Source organism: Protopterus annectens, chromosome 5.part0, assembly GCF_019279795.1.
Source record: "Protopterus annectens isolate FY-2018-M chromosome 5.part0, PAN1.0, whole genome shotgun sequence".
In the NCBI taxonomy this organism is placed as follows: domain Eukaryota; kingdom Metazoa; phylum Chordata; order Ceratodontiformes; family Protopteridae; genus Protopterus; species Protopterus annectens.
In genome coordinates this window covers 654,229,402-654,255,260 of record NC_056735.1, presented here as the reverse complement: position 1 = coordinate 654,255,260, position 25,859 = coordinate 654,229,402, and the positions used below count along the sequence as shown (strand labels likewise).

Sequence of the window (25,859 nt, the reverse complement as noted above, 5' to 3'; positions counted from 1 at the left end):
AAAAATATTGTTAAAATTAACATAAGGCAAAATATTACAACAGAAGTGCATAGCACCACATTTTGGAAATTTTTGGTAAAGTATAAGACAATGGATTTTTAATCACACGGGTCAAAATGGAACACTTAACAAATACCATTCTAAAACATAATTTGGGTACATTGAGACATGAAGCAAAACAGATGCAATGCAAAAGGTGACATTATATTGTAACCTGGATTACAACAAACTGTGTAAGAAGAGAAATGAAAGCACAAAATGTTTTGTGCTGGTAATTTGTCTGAATAAAAACACCACAAATAAAGTATACAAATAAAAACATACCCTGCAAACAAATACTATGGAAAAATGGCTTTGTTACTAAAAGTATACTCACGGCTCCAGAGTGAATAGGCAAGGCGACAATTGATTCTGCGGTACAGTTGTTTGTTTAATGGCCAGATGACTACTGTACATAGCTGAATGAAGTTAATGATTAGTCCACTCACTAAGAACACAAACCCAATGATGAGGTGAATTATAAAATGGGTCTTCAGGTATGCAATTAAATCCATTGTACACAACAATCAGAAACGCTTGCAAGGCCCCTCACTCAGAATCACAGTCCTGAAACAAAACAGAAAACAAATTTCCTCAGATTAAACTGCTTATCAGAGTAAAGCACACACAGAATAGTTAACTGTTGGACATTACAGGAACAGTTATAAGCTGACAAGACAAAACAAGCTGAAGACTGGATGCAACTAACCTTTCCTTCATTACACACAGCCTTAGCATCAGGAAACATCACAGAAAATACTGCTGACTTTACTACTATGAACACGATTTCTTGCTGAATGAAACTGAAACTGCTGTGCTCGCTTTATCACAAAGTCAGTTAACATACACCATAACTATACTGCCATAGCATTCAAACCGTTTATAAACAGGCTACTGCACAACTTTACATTTTATACCTAGGAAAAAGGGCTTAACTTACATGTAGTTTTTGCTGTTGTTATATTCCACAAATACAAATGATTTTGCCTTTTCTCATATTATCAGTGCTTGGAGAACATTAAGCAGCAGATGGATATTTCTGGGACAGAAATGCAATGTAATACAATCAACAACTCAAAAACATTTTTTTTTGATTTCTAAAGATATGTTAACTGAAAACTTATGCCCCAGAACTACACTAATCAAAGGCAGACAGCAAAGTGCTGTTAGTCCGGGGAAAAAGTTGAGGCAGTTTGCTTTAATAGTACATTCCAACAATTTCTAGCTTTGACTATCACAGGTGATAGAATATCCCCAGTTAAGGCAACTAACAGAAGTCCAGTGCACACACAATTAACTTATTCATTTTGTATTTGTTGACCTTGCAAAGGTTCATAAGTGTATACCAGGCTAATGACCACTATGACCCTTATAAGCCCAGCTGTACAACCCAAACCTGACTCACAAATTTGATTTTTTGCTGGTGATTTAGTGACTGCCTGTGTCCATCAGAGACATAGGAGCCAGACCAGGGGTAAATTTTCGATTTCCCATCCATCGGTCCAAACTGCGCTTAAAACAGGGATAAGAAGAAACTCTGCTTCACATGGGTGGGGAGCCTGTTCCATAGAATGGGAATTCTCTGAGAAACATATCTGTCTCTCCAACATGTCCTAGTTATGTAAAAAGCAAACTTTAGGTCTTTTATTCTAGGCGACTTTACAGTGGAGCTCCAGGGAGAAAAGCTCCAATATACTCAGGAAAACCAAAATATTTTAAGTTATACAATTTCAGCAATGTCCTGCAGAATACAATTACAATAAATGTTACAATGTCAATATAGATAAGACAGTAACTATACATACAGTATAATTATCCTTATATTAATTATACTCTATATACAGATATACTTAAATAAATATGTAGTAGGACAGAAGTCACAATGCAGAATGCTGAGTTATTTCTAAAGGGTGGACACCAAAAGATTGAGTCCTTCTGAGATATAAATTAAATGACTGTTAATAGAGATAAGAGAGGCACAGGTAGAAGGTGGGGTGGGTGAACACAGAGTGATAGTTGGTAAAAGAGTAGAAGAGTGCAAAGATATATAGTAGAAGAGGAAAAAGAAAGCAGGGACGTTATTACCTGAGAACATGTGGGACAGCATCCCAGAGGGTAGCTACAGAGTGAGTATAAGGAGGCCCCTGATGCTAGTGACGGAGCAGAGGAGTTTACCTTTAGAGCGAACAGCCTCGGTAGGGTGGTAGTGTTGAAGCATGCCTTTTAGTGCTGGACAAATATCAAGATAGTACATTAGAGTATGAAATAGTAGTATTTGACTGTAGTGGAGGCAATGTGGAAGTTCAGTCCAACTTAGTTGTTTAAGGGCAGAACAGTGATGAGTTCTCAAAAGGCAATTTGCAACAATGCAAGCATTTTATTGTAGCATTGTTCCAGCATTGTTTGTGTGGAAGTTTGTAGATTAGTAAACAGTGAATGGAGGCAGGCTTTAGCTATGGTTTCTCTAGTTCTGTCTGTTAGGTAGGGTTTTGTTCTATATAAAAGGCCAAGTTTTTGGTGTTTTTTTTATAAGTTTGTTAGTGCAGGTCAAATTTTAAGTTGTCATCAATGGTGATTCCTAAGAGTTTGGTGTTGAGAGACCTGTTCAATCAGGCTGTTATTTAATGAAGTGATTTTGACAAGATTTTTGTTTTGGAAGAATGTTTGAGGAGTGAAAAGTAGTAGTTTCATTTTTTGGGGTTAAGTAGGAGTTGTGAGTCGTCTAGCCAGGATTCCATGGGTGTAACGGATTTTTGAGTAATTTCTTGAAGCTACTGCAGGTTAGAGGCTTTGGAGATGAGTAATGAGTGTAGAGTCATCTGCACATTGGACAAAAGTGGCAGGAGTGTGTATATCATTTCTAAATATGTTCAACAAGAGGGATCCAAGGATGGGCCCTTGTGGCACTCCCACAGTAATGGGTAGAAATGCTGAGTATTCCTGCTACCATTTCATTGCTTGGAATCTATCTGTTAGGTAGCTGTTAAACCAGGAGAGGAAGTTGGGACAGAGACCCAAGAATGACAGAATTATTAATAGGTTATTGTGAGAGATGGTGTTGAATGCTTTGGACAGTTCTAGGTGTAATGAAGACACTAGGTTTCTATTTTTATTAATGCTGTCAGCAAAGTGAAGTAGACAGTAATGGTGCTATTGCTGGTACGAAAACAATGTGTTGGAGAAAGACGACTGTTTATGGTTAGGTATTGCAGCATATGGGGTTCAGAGCAATGTGTTGGGGGATGATATAAGGACTAGCAATGACCAAAGGCTGAATAAACATTTTTTTAAATCTTATCTTGATGTTTTGTGCTGTATTAATATCTATATGGCACACTACGTAGTCCTAACTAATTAATTTTTATTTTCTTCTAAGTAAAAATGCCAGACAGAGGCAGACATAAGGACGTGACTTTTTTTTTTTAATTTGGCATTGCGTTTCCCAAAAGGCAATCTGAGTATTGAAAAGATGAGCTAAACTTGGCCAGCTGTCTCATGTCAAATCTTTCTACACTTACTTAGAATGGCATATTCCGAATTTATTACCAGCTTTGAATCCGTGGACACTGTACCAGAAACTTTAGTGCACTGATACCATGCTTTTGAGTTTATGATATGGTTTAAACATACTGCAATAAACAGTTTTATTTCATTGCAAAACAGTGTTTAGACTACCATAGGAATCATTTAGCTTCTCAGGCTAGTCTGTTGCTCTCAGTGGTATCACACTACAAAGTAAAACAAATGTGAATTCCTACAACTTAGGTTTACTGCCCTATGTGAGGAATAGAATTCACCTGAAAATGGTAGCGGACAGTAAAAGAAGTATGAATCCTTAGAACCTACATACATTAATGAACTCAGTGGTGTGAAACATGGAAAAGCTAGAATTACTTCACTGTATGTATTTTCTCAGGTCTAACATTTTTACAGTATAAAGGACAAAACAGTTTTAACAGTAAGTATCTTGACATTTCATTCAGCCCTAACTTGGTGTACAAAGAGAAGATAACTAATACAGAAATGCCAACAGAATGTAAAAAAACTGCTAAATAATGTTTATTTTTATTTTTCTTTACTTATTTAGTATGAGGAAATATGGACATCATCCTTAAAAGAAGTGAAATATACCCTGGAGAAATGAAATGTGTTTAGGGTGTAGTTAACCTGGGAAGGAGCCTTGGGTGAGCAGCAGGCACTTCCCCACACTACTGATAAGGAACAAATGTTTCACAACACAGGTTCAGCAAATAGTTGAATATGTGGTGTAAAGTTCAAGCCTTTGGCTTTGCTGGAGACTGATAAATCCTCTCAGACATGCAGGCCTATATTTCTCTGACAGTCTGCATCTGCCTGGGAAGGAAACAAGGATCTTAGATGCCAAGTTTATATCTCAAAGCAACTGTTTAACCTAGCCAAGGAGGAAGGCAAAGAAAAGTATTAGAGAAACCTGGCTTGTCACCCTCAAAACTTTAAAGCTCACAATGATGTAAACTCCAGGCACGAGAATGAAATAATGAATGCATGAAATAGTCAAGTAAATATAATAACATGAACTGATTAAGAAAAAAGGACAAGAGTCACAAGACAGACAATAACATGGAAGATAATGAATACCAACACACACAGTCTAAGCAGCAGGTACCAAGTACCTCTACTGTAAAAATGTATCTTAATTTTTCCATTACAATCAGCAACATGACAAAGGTGTTCAGTTTTAACATTTCACCCAGTTAGCAACACTGAAATTAAAATGTCAACTCTCCAAGAGGTTAAATGTAGTTAATCTTCCTCAGGCATTTACAGCTAGCTCCTTACTACGCATGTGGCCCACCTTTACACCTTACTGATCAAAGAGTGTTCAGTTTTAACCTTATGCAAGCAAAATAAAATTGTCCCTAAAGCGATGAGACTACAAAAAACTAGAGGACAGCCATCAGTCTACAAGCCACTTACCAATTACTTAAAAAAAAGTTTTATATCAACAAGCAAGTGTAGACGCAGCATAATATGATTTACAATCACCTTACAATATGGATTTAGTAAAGATCATTCTACATATATTGTTGACACAGCACAACTAACAGACACTAGCCATCATCATCAGCCCCTGAAATTATATATAGGCTGGAATGGCTTTTTCTAAAAAAAATTTTTCTGCAGAAAACTAATGCTAGCCTTTAAACTTCCGCACAGACCATGCTGTCTTACCCTCCTGGAACAGCCCCTCTATGCTACTCGTAACTCCTCCTACCACAGAATTTAATACTCCTTGAACATTACACAAATCTGTCAAAAAAGCTCGTGTCATCTACGGCTCACTAAACTGAATTGCCCCTTCTCAATAGCCAAAGTCTGGTCTCATTTTATGGATTTAAGTATACATAAAAACACATTGTCTGTGCTACGTCTGTAACAATTGTGCCATTACCTTATAATTCAAGTCACCAAATCACAGAATTCATATCACATGATGCATCTTGCATTATGTTTTATCTTACAACATCAAAATGCACAGGTCTGGGACGACAATCTCCACATGCACAACAATTTGTTTAAAACACTTGCAAGTGCTTGAATACGCAAGGAGCGACCTCTTTCTTTTTTCTCAACATTGCTGAAACTACTGCATATGCAAACTGGCACCTATGCATAGTGAACTCTATGTCCACAAAATATGACACTTTGCTTACTACTTCTGCCTCAAGTTGTCATTTCCATTCAGTTTAGAGTACTCATAATTGCTGTTTTATTAAAAAAAATCTCCTTTGTACATTTTATATTGGGGACTCACTATGATTTATGTTCTTTACTTTGTTCTAAACAGACCTAAATGGGCTCTGTTTGTTTCAGTACAGTGATAAAAAAATAGATGTTTTGTGAATAAAATGTATTCAGCTAAATTATCTTCCAATCAACTCACTTTATCAATCAGAACTGAAAAGCTTCCATTCTTCCTTGGTCTGAGATCTACCACTCAACTGTGACTAAACAGCTAGCCCCGTCTCTTAAAAGCAATACATTTGGCATTGTTTTCTGTAGTAAAGCCATGAGTAAAACTAAATACTCAAAAATTCCACAGGTTTATGTCTTAAACATGAAGGAAATACACAGGGATATAAACATCTTGCTGAGCTATTTTTTTCCCCCAGTCAAAGATTATGAAAGGCCAAAAAGATACAGGGGATAAATTTCACAAATGACTATTAGACATTATGCATACCTAACATGTTGTGCAAATAAGGGAGATAAACAACTAAATCATAAGCCACACTTTATATGTGCCAGTGTATGCATCTTTGTATAAGAAGAAAACTATACACTAAGATGACGAAAAGTTGTTTTTAGGATGTGGCTGTTTAATTAGGGAACTGAGACAATCAAAAGTAGGTGGCCTAGACTTCAATTGCACAAAGTAATAAAATGGGACACTACCACAGGAAAGTAAAGATGGTATGAAATGTAATGTGAATACATACAATATGTCATCACTGAACCAACAAAATTACTGCTCTTAAACTAGACAGCACCAATTGTTAGGGACAGTATGCAACATTTAGGAAATGGCACGATGACAAGGGAAGCACAGTGGTGTAGTGGATAGTGTTGTCGTGTCACAGCAAGAGGTTCCTTGGTTTGATTCTCAGCCAGGGTGCTTTCTGTGTGAAGTCTGCATGCCCCCTCTGTGTTCGTGTGGATTTCCTGTTCCGGTTTTGTACCGCATTCCAAAGAAATAGAGGAAATGTATTGCACACTAAATTGGACACAGGTGTATGCGTGCAAGTGTATGGTGTGGAAGAACTACTGCGGCATGGCTAGTCACTAGGCGGTGTAAATCTTGGTTCTAGATGATTGTCACTGTTGAAGTGAAACCCTGACCCCATATGCAAAAATGGGGTTGTGCATGGATGGATGGATTTAGGAAATGTAAGGAAGCACAAGGCAAACAAATAATAATAATCATAACAATTATAAATCAGCAGTAAAACAGAAGACAAAATAGCTGTAATCCAGTGAAAAAAATAGCAAATTTAGTCAATGATGGAAAGGAAAACTTTCAAAAAATACATATAGGAGGAGCAAGGATGCTATATGAATATTTCTCCTTAGAATTAATTACAGAAGCAAAAGAAGAGTCACAAAACACAACCAGAAATAGGAAACTGGGTGGGGCTATTAGAACTCCTTCACAGAAGAAAAGAACCCTACACAACTCCAAAAAATAAAGGTGTACAAGATAAAAGGTGATAGAAGTAATTTTAGAATTGTTATACAGCTGAATGAAAAAGTAATAACAATAATTAAATGTTATAACAAATCATAGAAAGACAATGTTCCTAAGACTGCAGGAGGGTTTACATTTATAAGACTGGAAGACAGACAAAGACTGGAAAAGTACAGTTATGCACACTTACCATAAATGTAGATGTTCGAGTGTATTCACTGCTGCAGTCATTACATTTGGGTTATCTGCTTGCAGGTAGCCCTCAGTCGGCCTGATTAATATCTTGGATCCTGCGTCGGTTGCTGTCCCTTCTTCCATGACGTCAGGTCAACAGGGTTATAAAACATGCAGCCGACGCGAATAAATCAGTTTTTCTTGCCCCAGACCTCAGGTGCCCCCCTAATGGGAAGCAATTAAATATAAAAGTACAATGATATACCTCCAACAATAAAGCAAATGCACCAAAAAGCTTTTAAGCATAGTAAAGGAAAGTAGAAGTATAACCAAAAGAAGTTAGGGGGCTGGAGGGAGGGTAACCATGACTACAACAGTGAATACACTCAAACATCTACATTTATTGTAAGTGTACACAATTGTACTATGTTCTTCGCGTTTCACTGTTGCAGTCATTACATTTGGGTAGATTCCCAAAGCTATGGTTGGGAGGAGGAATTTAAATAGCATTAGGACCAGCTATAAGGACCTGCAAGACTGCAGTGTCAAAGCCAGCTCTGGGTTTAGAGAAAATTGACAAATGATAATGCTTGGTGAAACTATGAACTGAACTCCAGATAGCAGCTTCTAGGATGTCCTTGGTAGGGACGCCTCCGAGAAAGGCTGTAGAGGTAGATGCAGCCCTGGTGGAGTGAGGTCTGATCCCCTGGGGGATAGGTTTTTCATGGTGCTTATAGCAGAAATTAATGCAATGGCCTATCCATTTAGAAATGGTTTGCTTTGAAATAGCCTTCCCCTCTGCCCCTGCAGCAAATGCCACCAGCAGTTGTTTAGATTTCCTTTGAGGTTTAGTCCTGTCCAAGTAGATTCTAAGTTGTCTGTACGCATCTAAGGAATGCAGTATCCGTTCCCCTTTGTTCTGTGGATTGGGAAAGAAGGCTGGCAAATGAATGGACTGATTAAGAGCCACACTGGATACCACCTTGGGCATGAAGGATGGATTGGTTCTGAGGGACACCCTGTCCGCATGAAAGATGATGAAAGGCTCCACTGCCATAAGGGCCTGTAATTCAGATACCCTTCTAGCTGAAGTGATTGCTAAAAGGAAAGCAGTTTTCCAAGAAAGAAATTTTAAGTCTCCAGTAGCAGCTGGCTCGAAAGGAGGTACAGTGAGTTTCTCCAAAACAAAGTTAAGGTCTCAGACAGGGGTTGGAGCTCTCCTATGTGGTCTCAAATTTTTGGCCCCCCCTGAGAAACTGCTTGAGCAGTGGATGAGAGAAGAGGGGAGGTTCTGTGTTATAATGAGCTGAAATGGCTGGGGTGTGGATTTTAATGGAGGAAAAAGACAGGCCCTTAAAATCTGAGATAAATTGGGCGCTGCTGTGCTCATCCCTTGAGACTGGTTCCAGGCACAGAATCTTTTCCATTTTTCAGCATAAGATTTTCTAGTACTAGGCCTTCTTGCCTATAAAAATTATATCCAACACAGGTTTACTGAGGGATGGTAAAGGAGATATTAGGTAATTAGCCAGGCTGCAAGGTTCAGTGTTAGAAGCTGAGGGTGTAGAATCTGGTTCTCCTGCTGGGAAAACAGGAAAGGAGTCTGACGCAGGTGCCATGGGGATAACCATGACACACTGCGCAGGAGGGGGTACCAGTGTTGGTGTGGCCAGTCTGGAGCAATCAAAATCATCCTTGGCTTGTCCTGTTTGATTTTTAGTAGTACTTTGGAGAGCAGAGGCAGGGGGGGATGGCATAGACTGATAGGTTTTTCCAGTTGAAGGACAGAGCATCCACTTTCCAGGCTTGTTTGTGGGGAGTCCTTGTGCAAAATTTGTCCAACTGGTAGTTCTGGGGAGAGGCAAATAGGTCTACATCTGGGCTCCCCCATTTGCTTGTCAACATGTTGAAAATCCTTGGTTCCAGTTTCCACTCGTGTGGGTCCATGAGGTTTCTGCTTAGTCCGTCTGCCAGAGTATTTAATTTTCCTGGCAGGAAATGAGCTTGTAGGTGCACTTGGTAGCTCAAGGCTGTGTTCCACAATGCCATGGCTAGTCTGCAGAGGGGGTAAGAATGTGTACCCCCCCTGCTTGTTTATGTACCACATAACAGTGGTGTTGTCCGTTTTTACCATTAGTTGTCCTGGGAGAATGTGGTCCTTGAAGGCTGTCAGAGCATTCTGTACAGTTAACAATTCTTTCTGATTGATATGCAGGCGCATTTGACTTGGGTTCCATTTGCCCTGAATGCACTTCCCTACCAGGTGACCCCCCATGCATAGTCTGATGCGTCTGTTGCTAGGGTTTGGGTGGCAGGGGGTAGTGTGAAATGTAGTCCCTTGTTTTGGTGGCAGGCCACTGTCCACCAAAGGAACTCTAGGCATAGGCAAGGTATGATAGGAATCATTGCTTCTAGATCCTGGGAATGTTGACAACACAGGCTTTTTAGATACCACTCTAGTTTCCTCATATGCAGTCTTGCATACGGAATTAGAAGAACGCAGGAAGCCATGAACCCCAAGGCTTGCTGTATTTGTCTTGCAGATAGCAGGGCTTTTGTGGCCACTTGTTTGAAGTAGGTTGTCAAATGAATTTGTTTCTCTGGCGTGAGGTAAGCCATCTGGGAAGTTGTATTCAAGCTTGCTCCCAGGAATATAATTTGTTGACAGGGTACCAGGTGAGATTTCTTTTCGTTTATGGTGTACCCCAGACAGGTTAGAACCCTTTGTACAAAGGCCAGATGATTCAAAAGTATGTCCTGGCTTTCTGCCTGAATTAGACAATCGTCCAGGTATGGGTATATTTGAACATTTCTTTGCCTGCAAAATGCAATAACTGAAGCTAGGTACTTTGTGAATAACCTGGGCACAGTAGATAAGCCAACGGGCAGTGCAGAGAACTGATAGTGTGTGTAACCTGCTTTGAAGCAAAGGTATCTTCTGCAAGATTGGGATGTGCAGGCATGCTTCTTTTAAATCTAGTGTTGCCAACAAGGCGTATTTGCCTAGCATAGGAAGTAACTGGTGAAGAGTCAGCATCTTGAATTTTGGAATCTCCAAAAAGGTGTTTAGAGTAGACAGATCCAGGATAGGACGCCATGAATTGTCTTTTCTGGGTACCAAGAAAAGTCTTGAGTAGAAACCTTGTCCCTTTTCCTCTTCTGGTACGAACTGAACAGCCCCCATGCTTAAGAGAGAAAGTACTTGTTTTTGGGTCTCTGCCAACTGGTTTGGGGGTAGGTCAGCCATCCATTTGGCGTTGGCAATGTGTGGAAGTGAAATCTGTATCCCTGGGACACTATATTTAAAACTCATTTGTCCTGAGTAATGAGCTCCCAGTTCTTGGCATGAAAAGCAGTCTTTCCCCCCAAAGGGGCAGTTAGTTGATAAGTGCTTGGAAATTTTAAAAGGAAGTCATTGAGACAGTTTACCATAGGGGGAGCCTTATTACTCCCAGATTTGGAAGTGGAGGCCCCTCACTGCTTAGTCCTGTGTGTCCCCCCTGGGACTGAAACTTGGGGTTCCTGCTGTGTCTGGGTTTGGTTTCAGAAGACCTGGAAGGGGCTGGAAAGGACCAATTTTTAGAGGGCCAGTGCCTACTAAATCTAGGAGGCTGAACTTGTAAGAAATCTTTAACTTTTTGCATAGATTTAGCTTTATCTTCAATCTTTTTAAGAACTTCCTCAGCCTTGTTGCCAAGCAGACGGTCCTGATTTAAGGAAGCATCCAACAATTTAGCTTTAATATGATCCGGTAAAGACTGCTCCTTAAGCCAAGCATGCCTTCTGAGCAGAGACCCAGTAACAGCAGCCCTGCAAGAGGCCTCTAATGAATCAAAACCACATTGCAAAGTATGTTTTCCAACCTGTTCAGCAGAATGCATTAAATCCTGTAATTCTTTATTTTCCACACAATCAGGAATCCAACATCATTTTCTGTTTAAGCAATCCAATTACATGTTGCTGATATTTTTAACATATGAAAATGGCAGTTTAAAGCCCTAATGGCCAAGGTTGCAGAAGTGTAAATCGTCTTACTCCATCTATCCAGCGCCCTGGAGTCTCTATCAGAAGGGGTAGGATTTTAAGCAGTAGAAGCCTTAATGCCCTTGGGCCCCTGAGAAATAGTCTCAGGATCCGCAATAGGATTTTTAAAAAGGAACTTGTGTGACTCAGGGACCCTGTAGCATCAGTCAGGTTTTCTGCTAGCAGGAGGCAAGGAATCAGGGGCCAAACTAGATTCTGAAAAAGCATCATCAACAATGTCTAGTACAAGAGGGATAGCTAAAGGCCTAAGCTGAGGCAGGAGTAAGACATCCCTGAGCCTCTTATTTGAATCAGAAAAATCCTGGCTTTCCCAGTGGAAATGCTACCTTAGAGTATGTAAGGTTTTACCAAAAGAAAAATCCTCTGGGGGGGAAGCAGAGGGATAGAGTCCTCTGCATCAGAATCCTCATAAGTAGATAAGGGCAAATCCAGATCATCAGAAGAATCAGAAAAAACAGAATCCTGGTCAGAAGATTCATAAACAACTTCAGTCCTAGGCCTCTTAGAAGGTGTGTGTGTGTGTGGGGGGGGGGGGGGGGCTACCCCTGATTAGAGTTATTAGATCTTCAGCCATTCTTATCATTTGTTTTTTAGGCACAGAGGCCTGAGTATGTGGCCTGGGTATCGGATTTTTAGGCATGGTTCAAGACTTAGGCCTAAGTGAAGAAGGAGGCGTTGCATTAATATGCAAGTCCGTAGGCCTGAATACACCCTCAGAAGTCGGTGCCTACACAGCAGCTCCGGACCCATCCAAGGTAGAGGCATCTGCGGGTTCCATAGTTGAAGCATCTTGCGGCATACCAGACTCCGAATGGGTCTCAGTAGAGGCCTGTGAATCAGAAGCAGTGGGTATCAGGGGCAGCGAAAGCACCTCACTGAGTACCAGCGAACTGGCGACTGACTTAGGAGAAGCATTGCTGGCAGTTTTGGACCTCGGCGGCCTGTCTCTGTCTTTACCTTTGCATTTTTTCGGAATCCCGGTAGTCGGATGGCTAACTGATGACATTTCTGGATAATTAAACAGAGAACCGAAATATTTGGAGGAGAAAATATACCAATGATGAATAGTGCGCTGATTAAATAAAGCACAAAACCGACAGCAAGGTACGTGGTGTGAAAGGTAGTCCCTTGTTTTGGTGGCAGGCCACTGTCCACCAAAGGAACTCCAGGCATAGGCAAGGTATGATAGGAATCATTGCTTCTAGATCATGGGAATGTTGACAACACAGGCTTTTTAGAAACCACTCTAGTTTCCTCATATGCAGTCTTGCATACAGAATTAGAAGAACGCAGGAGGCCATGAACCCCAAGGCTTACCGTATTTGTCTTGCGGACAGCAGGGCTTTTGTGGCCACTGGTTTGAAATAGGTTGTCAAATGAATTTGTTTCTCTGGCGTGAGGTAAGCCATCTGGGAAGTTGTATTCAAGCTTGCTCCCAGGAATATAATTTGTTGACAGGGTACCAGGTGAGGTTTCTTTTCGTTTATGGTGTACCCCAGACAAGTTAGAACCCTTTGTGCAAAGGCCAGATGATTCAAAAGTATGTCCTGGCTTTCTGCCTGAATTAGACAATCGTCCAGGTATGGGTATATTTGAATATTTCTTTGCCTGCAAAATGCAATAACTGGAGCTAGGTACTTTGTGAATACACTGGGTGCAGTAGATAAGCCAAAGGGCAGTGCAGAGAACTGATAGTGTGTGTGGCCTGCTTTGAAGCGAAGGTATCTTCTGCAAGATTCCCTGATTGGGATGTGCAGATATGCTTCTTTTAAATCTAGTGTTGCCAACAAGGCGTATTTGCCTAGTTTAGGAAGTAACTCGTAAAGAATCAGCATCTTGAATTTTGGAATCTCCAAAAAGGTGTTTAGAGTAGACAGGTCCAAGATAGGATGCCATGAATTGTCTTTTCTGGGTACCAGGAAAAGTCTTGAATAGAAACCTTGTCCCTTTTCCTCTTCTGGTACCAAAGGAACAGCCCCCCCATGCTTAAGAGAGAAAGTACTTGTTTTTGGGCCTCTACCCACTGGTTTGGGGGTAGGTCGGCCATCCGTTTGGTGTTGGCAATGTGTGGAAGTGAAATCTGTATCCCTGGGACACTATATTTAAAACCCATTTGTCCTGGGTAATGAGCTCCCAGTTCTTGGCATAAAAAGCAGTCTTTCCCCCCAAAGGGGCAGTCAGTTGATAAGTGCTTGGAAATTTTAAAAGGAAGTCATTGAGACAGTTTACCATAGGGGGGAGTCTTATTACTCCCAGATTTGGAAGTGGAGGCCCCTCACTGCTTAGTCCTGTGTGTCCCTCCTGGGACTGAAACTTAGGGTTCCTGCTGTGTCTGGGTTTGGTTAGAGAAGACTTGGAAGGGGCTGGAAAGGACCAATATTTAGAGGGCCAGTGCCTACTAAATCTAGGAGGCTGAACTTGTAAGAAATCTTTAACTTTTTGCATAGATTTAGCTTTATCTTCCATCTTTTTAAGAACTTCCTCAGCCTTGTTCCAAACAGGCGGTCCTGATTTAAGGGAGCATCCAACAATTTAGCTTTAACATGATCTGGTAAAGACTGCTCCTTAAGCCAAGCATACCTTCTGAGCACAGACCCAGTAACAGCAGCCCTGCAATAGGCCTCTAATGAATCAAAACCATATTGCAAAGTATGTTTTCCAACCTGTTCAGCAGAATGCATTAAATCCTGTAATTCTTTATTTTCCACACAATCAATCAACATCATTTTCTGTTTAAGCAATCCAATAACATGTTGCTGATACTTTAACATATGAAAATGGCAGTTTAAAGCCCTAATGGCCAAGGCTGCAGAAGTGTAAACCTTCTTACTCCATCTATCCAGCGCCCTGGAGTCTCTATCAGAAGGGGTAGGATTTTTAGCAGTAGAAGCCTTAATGTCCTTGGGCCCCTGAGAAATAGTCTCGGGATCCGCAATAGGATTTTTAAAAAGGAACTTGTGTGACTCAGGGACCCTGTAGTATCAGTCAGGTTTTCTGCTAGCAGGAGGCAAGGAATCAGGGGCCAAACTAGATTCTGAAAAAGCATCATCAACAATGTCTAGTACAAGAGGGATAGCTAAAGGCCTAAGCTGAGGCAGGAGTAAGAAATCCCTGAGCCTCTTATTTGAATCAGAAAAATCCTGGCTTTCCCAGTGGAAATGCTACCTTAGAGTATGTAAGGTTTCACCAAAAGAAAAATCCTCTGGAGGGGAAGCAGAGGGGATAGAGTCCTCTGCATCAGAATCCTCATAAGTAGATAAGGGCAAATCCAGATCATCAGAAGAATCAGAAAAAACAGAATCCTGGTCAGAAGATTCATAAACAACTTCAGTCCTAGGCCTCTTAGAAGGTGTTGGGGGGGGGGGTTGGCTACCCCTGATTAGAGTTATTAGATCTTCAGCCATTCTTATCATTTGTTTTTTAGGCACAGAGGCCTGAGCATGTGGCCTGGGCATCATTTTTTTAGGCATGGTTCGAGATTTAGGCCTAAGTGAAGAAGGAAGCCGTCGGATTAATATGCAAGTCCGTAGGCCTGAATACACCCTCAGAAGTCGGTGCCTGCTCAGCGGCTCCGGACCCATCCAAGGTAGAGACATCTGTGGGTTCCATAGTTGAAGCATCTTGTGGCATACCGGACTCCGAATGGGTCTCAGTAGAGGCCTGTGAATCAGAAGTAGTGGGTATCAGGGTGCTGTGAAAGCACCTCACTGAGTACCGGCGTACTGGCGACTGGCTCAGGAGAAGCGTTGCTGGCAGTTTTGGACCTTGGCGGCCTGTCTCTGTCTTTATCTTTGCATTTTTTCGGAATCCCGGTAGTCGGATGGCTAACTGACGACATTTCTGGATAATTAAACCGTGAATCGAAATATTTGGAGGCGAAAATATACCGATGTCGGATAGTGCGCTGATTAAATACAGCACAAAACCAACAGCAAGGTACATCGTGGTCAGGGCCTAGGCAAGGAATACAGAACGAATGAAAATCGTTATGAGGTATTTGCTTTCCAAAAGTAATGCAATTATTAACTTTTACTGACATCGGTAAGGAGCAAGAAAAAGTTTCCCCAATGGGGTACTCAGCTTTAGTTGAAGACTTCGGTTCTGAAACTCGAAAATTAAAATTTCAGGAGTTGGCTGACCGGCACTTGCGAACTGCTTCTGCTTCGGGCACCACACGGCAAGAAAGACTGGGATAATGGCGTTGGCTGCATGTTTTATGCCCCTGACGACCTGACGTCATGGAAGAAGCAACTGACCCAAGACTTTGTTAATCAGGCCGACTGAAGGCTACCTGCAAGCAGCTAACCCAAATGTAATGACTGCAACAGTGAAACACGAAGAACATCTACTAACTTGTTTTCACCTACAATGAAAATCATGGAGTTAGTTGCTGAAAAAAAATAATTTTGGAACAGCTAAAAGCTAGCAGCACAGAAAATGTGAAGCAGCGGAAATTCATAATCAGACAAAAATAATGGGTAGTTAGCTGAGTAAAGTACAGTTGTGTAAAATCTTACCATAACAGTAGATGTCCCTCTCTTCACTGTTGCAGTATTCTTTACAAATGGGATTCCCTGCTAAGGGTAGCCCAACATCAGGCAAGTATTCCAAAGCCTTAGGATTTTACAGATGTCATACATCACATGTATGGTCCCCGCTCAAGGAGTAGGGCATAAAGGTAACATATGGATATACAGAACTCAGAAATGAAAAGCCCCAGGAAGAACAACATTCCTAGGAATTAGGAGGAACATGTGAATCCAGAAGGAGAAAAAGGAAAATAATTCCAGGCCAGCAAGACAGAAGCAGAATGGTGGAACACAAGGGGGAGAAGGGAGGGAACAGATACTGCAACAGTGAAGATAAGGACATCTACTGTTATGGTAAGATTTTAAACAACTGTACTGTCCTTCCATATCACTGTTGCAGTATTCTTTACAAATGGGAGAGAACAAAAGCTTAAGAGAAACATGGGAGGAGGAATCATAAGCACATCATGAGCAGGTCCCTGGAATCAGAGGAAGGGGTGGGGAAAGGCGTAGAGAAATAACCCCTCTCAATGAAAATATAGTGTGTCCACTTTCCAAGCCAGATGACTTGAGACTTTAGTGCAAAAAAGAAGAAGTTGTCTATTTAAAGGGGAGGCAAAAAGATCTACCTGTGGAGTACCCCATCAATGGACAATGTCCAGAAAAACATCTCTGTGAAGCATCCATTCATGAGCCTGTGTACTGGACCTGCTGAAAGAGTCTACCACTATTCATTTCACTGAAGGAAATGTATACAGCCTGAAGAGCCACTCGATACTAGGCAGCTAGATCCCAGACCTGAAAAGCCAGTCTGCGAACCCTGGCTTGTTGATATACAACTTCATAGTGATATTTTCTGTGAAGATTTTGAGAGGTCCTGGAAGAAACAGGGAATGGAAAGTCTGAAAAGCTTAAAAGAGAGCTCTCATTTCCTTTATGTTGATGTGATTTGCCCTCTGATGAGGATGGCCAGAGACCCTGGACTTTGAAGGAACCAAAGGAAGCTCCCCACCTCCTGCCTGAGGCATCCAGAAAAGTTCCTGAGAAGGGACTGGGGGTTGAAAGGAAATCCCAGGCGGAGAGAAAGTTAATTAATCCACCACTGAAGCTCGGGTTTGAGGCATGGAAAGAGAGGAACTAAAAATTCAGTAGATGACAGAGTTGAAGCCACAATGACTTTAGGAATTACTGTAATTTTCTCATATGAAGTCTAGTCAGAGGCAAAACTGGAATTGTGGAAACCATGAATCCTAAAACCCTGAGAAAATTCATGGTTGCGACTGAGGAAGAACACATTGAATAAAAGATGATTAGAGAGAGCCTTTGGTGGAGGCAGGGATGCCAGCATGGGAACTGCCTTGATCCTGCAACTGAGAAACACATGATCCTGAGAAGGAACCAGGACTGACATCTGAAAGTTTCTGGTAAACCCTAGGCACTGTAAGAGACAAACCATAAACTGGAGGTGTTGAAGCAAGACCTCAGGGGATGAAGCCTGAATGAGAAGGATGTCAGATAAGGAAATATTTGAGCTCCTCTCATCCTGGAAAGAAAGCAATGACAGGAGCAAGACATTTGGTGAATACCCCTGGGGCAGCAGAGAAGTGAAAAGTACAGTTTTGTACCTACCATAAATGTAGATGTTCGAGGATCCACATTGCTGCAGTCCTAACTATTGGGTAGTCCGCTGTCCCAGTTGGCCCGAATACCAAAGTATATGGCTGACGTCGGTCAAGGCGCATTAGACTGACGTCAGTACGTCAGGTTACTAATGCGCATGACCGACGCCATATCCTCAGTCTTTTCTTGCCCCAGATGTCAGAAGACCCTAAAAAGACAAGGCCAAAACCAAAAACTCCAAACATTCCTGCACCAAAAATATGTACAATATATACAAAATTACCAGAGTATAACCTCACCTACACAACCACCCCTAAACACAGAGGGAAGGAGGAGTAAATTGGACTGCAGCAATGTGGATCCTCGAACATCTACATTTATGGTAGGTACAAAACTGTACTATGTTCTTCATTCCACATTGCTGCAGTCCTAACTATTGGGTAGAATCCCAAAGCAGAGGTAAGGGAGGCTGGCAAATCATAAGGAAGCAGGAGCTGACAACATGCCTTGCAAAATAGCTGTGGCAAAACCAGCCCTAGATTTAGAGTAGAGAGGAAGGTGATAATGCTTAGAGAAAGTATGCACTGAACTCCAAGTAGCTGCCTCCAAAATATCCTTAGTTGCCACCCCCCTTAGAAATGCTGTTGAAGTGGCAGTAGCCCTAGTGGAATGAGGCCTAATCCCAGCTGGAATCTCCTTGCCATGATGGGAATAACAAAATGCAATGCAAAACCCAATCCACTTAGAAATAGTTTGTTTTGACACAGGCTTGCCCTGAGAACTCAAAGCAAAAGAAACAAACAACTGCTCAGACTGCCTAAAATCCTTAGTCCTGCTTAAATAATAACGCAATTGCCTGTGTACAGCTAAAGTGTGCAAAATCTTTTCCCCTTTATTTTGGGGATCTGCATAAAAAGTAGGCAAATGAATAGTTTGGTTTAAAGCCACACTAGAAACCACCTTAGGCATAAAGGAAGGATTAGTACGTAATGATACCCTATCCTTATGAAAATCAAAAGGCTCTACCGCCATAAGGGCCTGCAATTCAGAAACCCTTCTTGCAGAAGTAATGGCCAACAAAAAGCAGTCTTCCATGACAAGTATTTCAATTCAGCAGTAGCCGAGGCTCAAAAGGTTGTAGAGTAAGTTTCTCCAACACAAAATTGAGATCCCAAGCAGGAGTAGGAGCTCTACGTGGGGTCTTATATTCTTTGCCCCTCTAAGAAATTGCTTGAACAAAGGATGCGAAAACAATGGTGGGTCACAATCATAGTGAGCTGAAATTGCTGCAGCATGAATCTTAATGGAAGAGAAAGACAAACCTTTGTCCAATAACTCAGTAAGATATTGAAGAGCCACACTCAAATTAGGCTCAGAAATCTCCAAATTGTTTGCTGCACTCCAAAATAAAATCTCTTCCATTTTTCTGCGTACACTTTCCTTGTACTAGGTCTCCTGGCTTCCAAAATCACATTTAAAACTTGTTGAGGAAGTTGAGACCTGCTGTGTTTCAAAACAGAATATGCCAGGCTGTTAGATGAAGAGAGTGAAGCTTGACATTGAGCAGGTGACCGCCCCTCTGAGACAACAGGTGTGGAATCAAAGGTAAAGGCCATGGAGGCTTCCTTACCAGACTCCTCAGTAATGGGTACCAGTGTTGCCGAGGCCAATCTGGAGCTATTAAAATCATCCTTGGCTTGTCTTGTCTGACCTTTAGGAGCACCTTTGGGAGAAGAGGCAGAGGTGGAAAGGCATACACATGAAGATTTTTCCAACTGAAAGAAAGAGCATCCACTTTCCAAGCTGTGTGATGAAACCTCTTTGTGCAAAACTTTGGCAGCTGGTGGTTTAGTGGAGAAGCGAACAGATCTATGTCTGGAGTTCCCCATGACACTGTCAATTTTCAAATACATGAAGATCCATTTTCCACTCATGGGGATCCATGATTTGTCTGCTTAACACATCTGCTAAGGAGTTCTGTGCTCCGGCAGAAACCTTGCCTGAAGAGTTAGTTGCAAGCTGAGCGCAGTCTCCCATAAAATCATTGCTTGCCTGCACAACGGTAAGAATGTGTTCCCCTTGTTTGTTGATGTACCACATGACAGTTGTGTTGTCTGTTAGAATCAACACCTGCCCTGGAAGAAGTAACTCCTTGAAAGCCATTAATGCAAACTGGACTGCTAACATCTCTTTCATGTTGATATGTAGATGCTGTAGTCTGGCAGGCCACTTGTCTTGTATCCACTTTCCATTTAGATGAGCTCCCAAGCAATGTCTGAGGCATCTGTCGTTAGAATCTGACTCGCCTCTGGCTGGGTCACAGAGAGTCCCTTGTTTAGGTGACATTCCTGAGCCCACCACAAAAATTCCTTTTGAATGCAAGGTATTATTTGAATGACAGTGTCCAAATCCTGGCAGTGCTGTGTCCATAAATTTTGAGATACCATTGCAGCTTCCTCATATGCAGTTTGGCATTGGGAAGCACCAGAATACAAGATGCCATGAACCCTAAGGCTTGAAGGACTGTCCTTGCAGTCAGCCCGGACTGAAGAGATAGTTGATGGAAGTAAATGGAAAGATTCTTTTGTTTGTCCGGGGTTAAAAAGGCCATCTGGGCTGCTGTATTCAGTCTCACACCCAGAAAGCACATGTCTTGAGAGGGTACTAGACTGGACTTTATTTCGTTCACAGAATACCCTAGGCATCTTAGCACTGCTATCACATATTCCAAATGCTGTAAAAGGTCTTCCTTTTCTTGAGCCAGAATCAGGCAGTCGTCCAAGTAAGGATAGATTTGGATTCCTTTTAGCCTGAAGTAAGCTATCACTGGAGCCAGAACCTTTGTGAATACTCTGGGCGCAGTGGATAAGCCAAAGGGCAATGCAGAGAACTGATAATGAGAATCTCCAGCTAGAAAACGCAGATACTTCCTGCAACTTAGTCTGATAGGCACATGAAGATAAGCTTCCTTGAGATCTAAAGTTACCATCCAGTGATCTTTGCCCAGCAGAGGTAAAAGCTGTTGTAACGTCAACATTTTGAACTTGGGAATGTCCAGATAAGTGTTGAGGATAGATAAATCCAAAATTGGTCTCCACGTGTTCCCCTTCTTCGGTACTAGGAACAGGCGAGAGTAAAATCCTAGGCCCCTTTCTGGCACAGGAACTGGCTGAATGGCCCCTATTTGGAGCAACAGAGAAATTTGCTTGTGAGCCTCTTGTCTTTGTAGAGGAGGAATGTCTGGCATGCCTTTGAAAGGAGGCAAGGTATGGAAATAAAACCTGTAACCGTGGTGAATGATATCCAAAACCCATCTGTCTTGGGTAATTAAATCCCAATTTTCTTTGAAAAGAGCCAGCCTTCCTCCCAAAGGTGCTGCCAGGCGAGAATGTACTGGCAGCTGAAAAGGTAGGTCATTGGGTCTGTTTACGAAAGGACTGACCCCTGCCCTCACCAGAAGTCTGAGCAGGTGAACTCCTGTTCTAGGCCTAAAAGAACCTTGAGCTCTGCCCCTACCACGCCTAGACCTACCCCTAGACTGGGAATCATAAGCAGGATATGTCCATCCCTTAGAAGGCCAATTTCTACTAAACTTGAGGCTGCACCTGCAAAAATCCTTAACAGTTTGCATAGACTTAGCCTTGTCCTCCATTTTCTTTAAAACTGCTTCCACAGGCGAACCAAACAACACATCAGACTGTAAAGGAGCATCCAAAATCCTTGTCTTAACATGCTCAGCTAAATTCTGATCCCTCAACCAGGCGTGCCTACGAAGAACAGAACCAGTGGCAGCCACCCTCGAGGAGGCCTGCACAGCATCAAAACCACACTGCAAGGAATGCTTACCCACCTGTTCAGACACATGAACTAAATCCTGCAACTCTTTACACTCAATACCTTCTGCCAGAGCATCCACCTTAGACTTCAATTGTGAAAGGAGATAATTCTGATATTTTAACATGTGAAACTGACAATTCAACGGCCTCATGGCTAAAGTGGAAGAAGTATACACTTTCTTTCCCCATCTATCCAAAGCCCTTGCCTCTTTATCAGGAGGAACAGGATTTTTAACAACAGAAGCCTTCACACCTTTAGGCCCCTGAGAGACAGTTTCGGGTCTGCCCTAGGACTCTTAAAAGATACTTATGAGCTTCAGGCACCCTATAGTACCTATCCGGTTTAACTGGGGCAGGAGGCAAAGAATCAGGATTCAGGGAAGCCTCTGCAAAAACATCTTCCACCACATTCAGAACAGGAGGTATAGCTAAAGGCCTATGCTGGGGTAAAACAAGAATTCCCTAAGCCTCTTCCTGGAATCAGAGAAATCTTGACCTTCCCATTTAAAATGCTCCCTCATGGAATGTAGAGTCTCTGAAAATGAAAAATCCTCAGGAGGAGAAGCTGAAGGAGTAGAATCATCCACATCAGAATCAGAATAAGGAGGATACTCCTGCAAGTCTTCAGCCAAGACTCAGAAGCCTCCGAACACTGCTCAAAACTCTCAAACTCAGGTTCCACCCTAGGCCTCTTATCAGGAGGGGGCATAGAACCTCTAATCATAGTAATCAAATCCTCTGCCATTTTAAGCATATGTTTCTTAGGCAAAGACCCTGAAGCACTAGGAGAAACCCCCACTGAAGTTAAACTTGGCCTGCCTCTCAAAGAAGCCTTGGAAACAGAAGGGGAGGCTCTAACCACCTTAGGAAGAGAGGGAAGAACAGCCACCTGAGAAGCCCCTTCAGCCTGGCCTACTTCCTGAGAGGACACATCCTGTAACAGTAAAGTCTCTCCTGAGACTCCAAAGAAACTCCTGGCAGAACCTCCGGCTCCACTGAGCCTTCTAAAGAACCGACGTCCGGGACTGTCGGTTCTTCCACTCTAGGCTTTGCTGCTTTGTCCTTGCGCTTTTGGCGAAGCGGCCGGAGCATCCGGCGGCATTTTATAATTACAACGCTTCCCAAAACTAACCTGGCACAGTCTAACCTTCTCTTAATAGTGCGTTTGTTAAATCTAGCACAAGAGCGCATCCAACAACGCCGTGCTCAGGCCCTAAACAAGGTATACACAAAGTATGGTAATCCCTATGAGGTATCTGTTTCCCACAAGAAATACAGTTATTCACTTTTTCTGACATCCGGTTAAATACTGAGGCAAGAAAAACAAAATATTCCCAACGGGTACTTAGCCAACTTTGATTCGGTCTGAAACTCTGACTTCAGAAACTTTCAGAACGCCAACCTGCACTCGCAAAACTGCTTCTGCATCGGACCATGCGGCAAAAAAGACTGAGGATATGACGTCGGTCATGCGCATTAGTACCCTGACGTACTGACGTCAGTCTAATGCGCCTTGACCGACGTCAGCCATATACTTTGGTATTCGGGCCGACTGGGACAACGGACTACCCAATAGTTAGGACTGCAGCAATGTGGAATGAAGAACATCTGCAAGGAAGAAACAGAGAAACTTAAAAACTTCCTGAAAAGGAAATGAATAGGATGCGAAGATAGGCATCCTTAAGGTCCCGGATACTAAGATTTCCTAGGGAAGAAGAACAGAGAACAGGTTGTGAAGGGACAACATCCGAAAGGAAGAGATCTTCAGAAAGGTGTTGAGCTGAGAAAGATCCTGAATGGGTCTCCAGGTCCCTTCCTTCCTGCGGACCATAAACATCTGTGAATAAAATCCCTTCCCCTCCTGGGCAGGAAACACAATTTGAATACTGCCCTAAGCCAAAAGGCTGTGAAGCAATTCTGGAAAGAAAGGAAACTGTTCCTGAAGAGGTTGAGGGATATCCAGTAAAGGAGGAAGAGAATTCCATATGGTAAAGTATCCCTGGCAGATAATGGACAGAATCCAAGAGTCTTGAGTGGACCCTTAACCAATTGGGAAGGAACAGTGAAAGATGAAGGGATAAGGAAACCTGAGTAGACTTAGCAGGAGGTACACACCTATTACCCTTCTTACCTTGGAGGAAGGTGAGACAGTCTGCTTACAAAAGCAGATTTGGAAGGATAATTCCTCTGGAACTTAGGGATAGGAGACAAAAAATATGCTTCAGATCCTGCAAGGCCTTGCCTTTATCCTGAAGGGACTTAAACAGGTTAGCAGCAGCAGAACCAAATAGGTTCTTATTAAGAGAAGCATCCAACAAATTAGCCTTAATATCATCAGGTAAGGGCTGGAAACAAAACCAGGAATAATGTCTCAAAACAGAACCAAATGTAGCAGCCCTAAAGGTGGTGTCAGCTGTAACATACTACATTTAACAGAGTGGCAAGCTACATGAGAGGCAGAACCCAGTAGAGAAAGTGTTGAGACCTTCCCTTCTGAATCAGTGAGGTCAGAGACAGTCTGAGAAGCTTGAAAAAGAAGGGCTATAGCATATCAAGTCACATGGGTCTGGTAATTACTAGCCCAAAAAGCCTGGGCGACAGCAGTATACACCTTTTTTGCTAATACGTTCCATAGATCTACTGTCCTTGTCCTTGTAGTTTAGTAGAAGGCAGAAGTTTTGACGGTTTACCGGATGAGACAGATACTACAGAAGGATCAGCAGATTGTAAAATCATCAGGTACCTTGTCAAATCTATCAGATTTCTTAGGGTCTGTGCTTGAGAATCAGGAGTTACAGAGGCTGCTGAAAAGCAGCCAAGACTGGAGGTACAGCAGAGGGCGCAGCAGACTTCATCTGGAGGAGTTCATAATGCTTCTTTTGAATATCAGAAACCTGAGAACAGTCCCATTTGAAATATTCCATCACTCAAGGGATTTCAGAGAATATGCCAGTGACTCTTCCTCAGAATCCAAATCCTCTTCAGAGGATTCCTGTTATCTGGGCCTCTTACAGGGAGCAGATGACCAAGGAGGAGCAGGTACAGAAACTCCTTTGGGAGGCTTTAAGCCTATTAAGGCATTAGACAAGCCTGGGTAAAACTGTGCCATTCCCGCTGGGGATCTTTAGTACCAAGGGAAACATGCTTGGTTTTCTGCTTTTTCTTCTGAGGGATGTCTGCCCTAAAAACCCTAGGAGGTTCAGACTCTTGCCTGCACTCAATCAACATAGCAGGAATCTCTTCCCCAACTAAAATTTACAGTATTTCCCTCAGTCCTTCAGAAATAATCAGCTGAGGTTCCCTGTCAATATCCTCAGCGTATGTTTGTAGAGCCTCCAAGGACTTGCAAGGAGTCAGATCCATGCCAGATTCTGACAGGGTGGCAGTATAGGAATGCGATACAACAACTGGCTGATCCTCTGGGCTTTCACCAGCCTTGAAAGAGATGTCCATGGAATGCAGGACAGCAGCTGAATCAGACCTGAGTTTTCTGGCCTTTTTCTTGGCAGACGACTGACCTTCAGGATGGGAAAATTCCACCACAGCACCCAGCACCAACAAAGACACTGGCTGTTCTGGTGAATCAACAAGGATGACAGAAGACTATGTAGGGTCTTAGGGACAACAGCCTGGCAGACAGAACACTGTGCATGGTTATGAGATGCACCCAAACAGAAGAGATGCTGCTCTTGATAATCTTTAGGGGGAATCTGCCTCCCACATTAGCATTTTCCCTTTCTGAATGGCATGTAAACTTGCAAAAAAAAATGAAAAAAGATAAGAAGGAACCCCCAATGAGGCACTTATCTGGAACACGTCTTGATAATCAGCACAGAAGTAGAAGGATTCAGATTGAAGATCAATGATGTTGTTCACACTGGAGGCAAAGATGTTTTGAGATTTTTACATCAGTATGTCACCTTTATGCCCTACACTTTGATTGGGTAGCATATGTGTGATGCACAACGTCTATCAAATCCTAAGGCTTTGGTATACTGGCTGGATATTGGGCTACCCTTGGCAAGGAATTCTGTTTATAAAGAATACTGCAGCAGTGATATGGAAGGGTGTCTAACTGTATTAGGTCAAACTATAAGATATACACTTAGTGTTAAGCACGGTATCATACACTGCAGGATGCAAGAAACTGTAAACAAATAAATACTAAAAATAGTTCCATTTCTTGGATAAAACACTGGCAAAGTAGCAGGCCACTGATGGTATTGGTAAATGGAGTTTACTCATATAAAATAATGGTGTTCAGTTTGGTAACAAGGGGTCAGTGCCGATTTCCAATGTCTATGTTTTCCTGCAGGAAAACTGCCTTTCTGATTATGACAAAAATATGCAAACACTCTTGAAATAGAGAAGCTATAGAAAGGATGACAATAG

At 42.2% G+C, this 25,859-nt stretch overlaps 1 protein-coding gene across 2 annotated transcripts in view; it reads right to left on the bottom strand.

The window, feature by feature from the left end:
• The window catches only part of AGPAT3 (1-acylglycerol-3-phosphate O-acyltransferase 3), a 1,609,180-nt gene that overhangs the window by 434,908 nt on the left and 1,148,413 nt on the right, over positions 1–25,859 (bottom strand). For both annotated transcript variants that reach the window (XM_044072498.1, XM_044072499.1), the window contains one exon: positions 377–606. In XM_044072498.1, coding sequence (XP_043928433.1) covers positions 377–554 — 178 coding nt within the window. In that variant the 5' untranslated portion in view covers positions 555–606. The remainder of the gene's footprint in view (positions 1–376; positions 607–25,859) is intronic.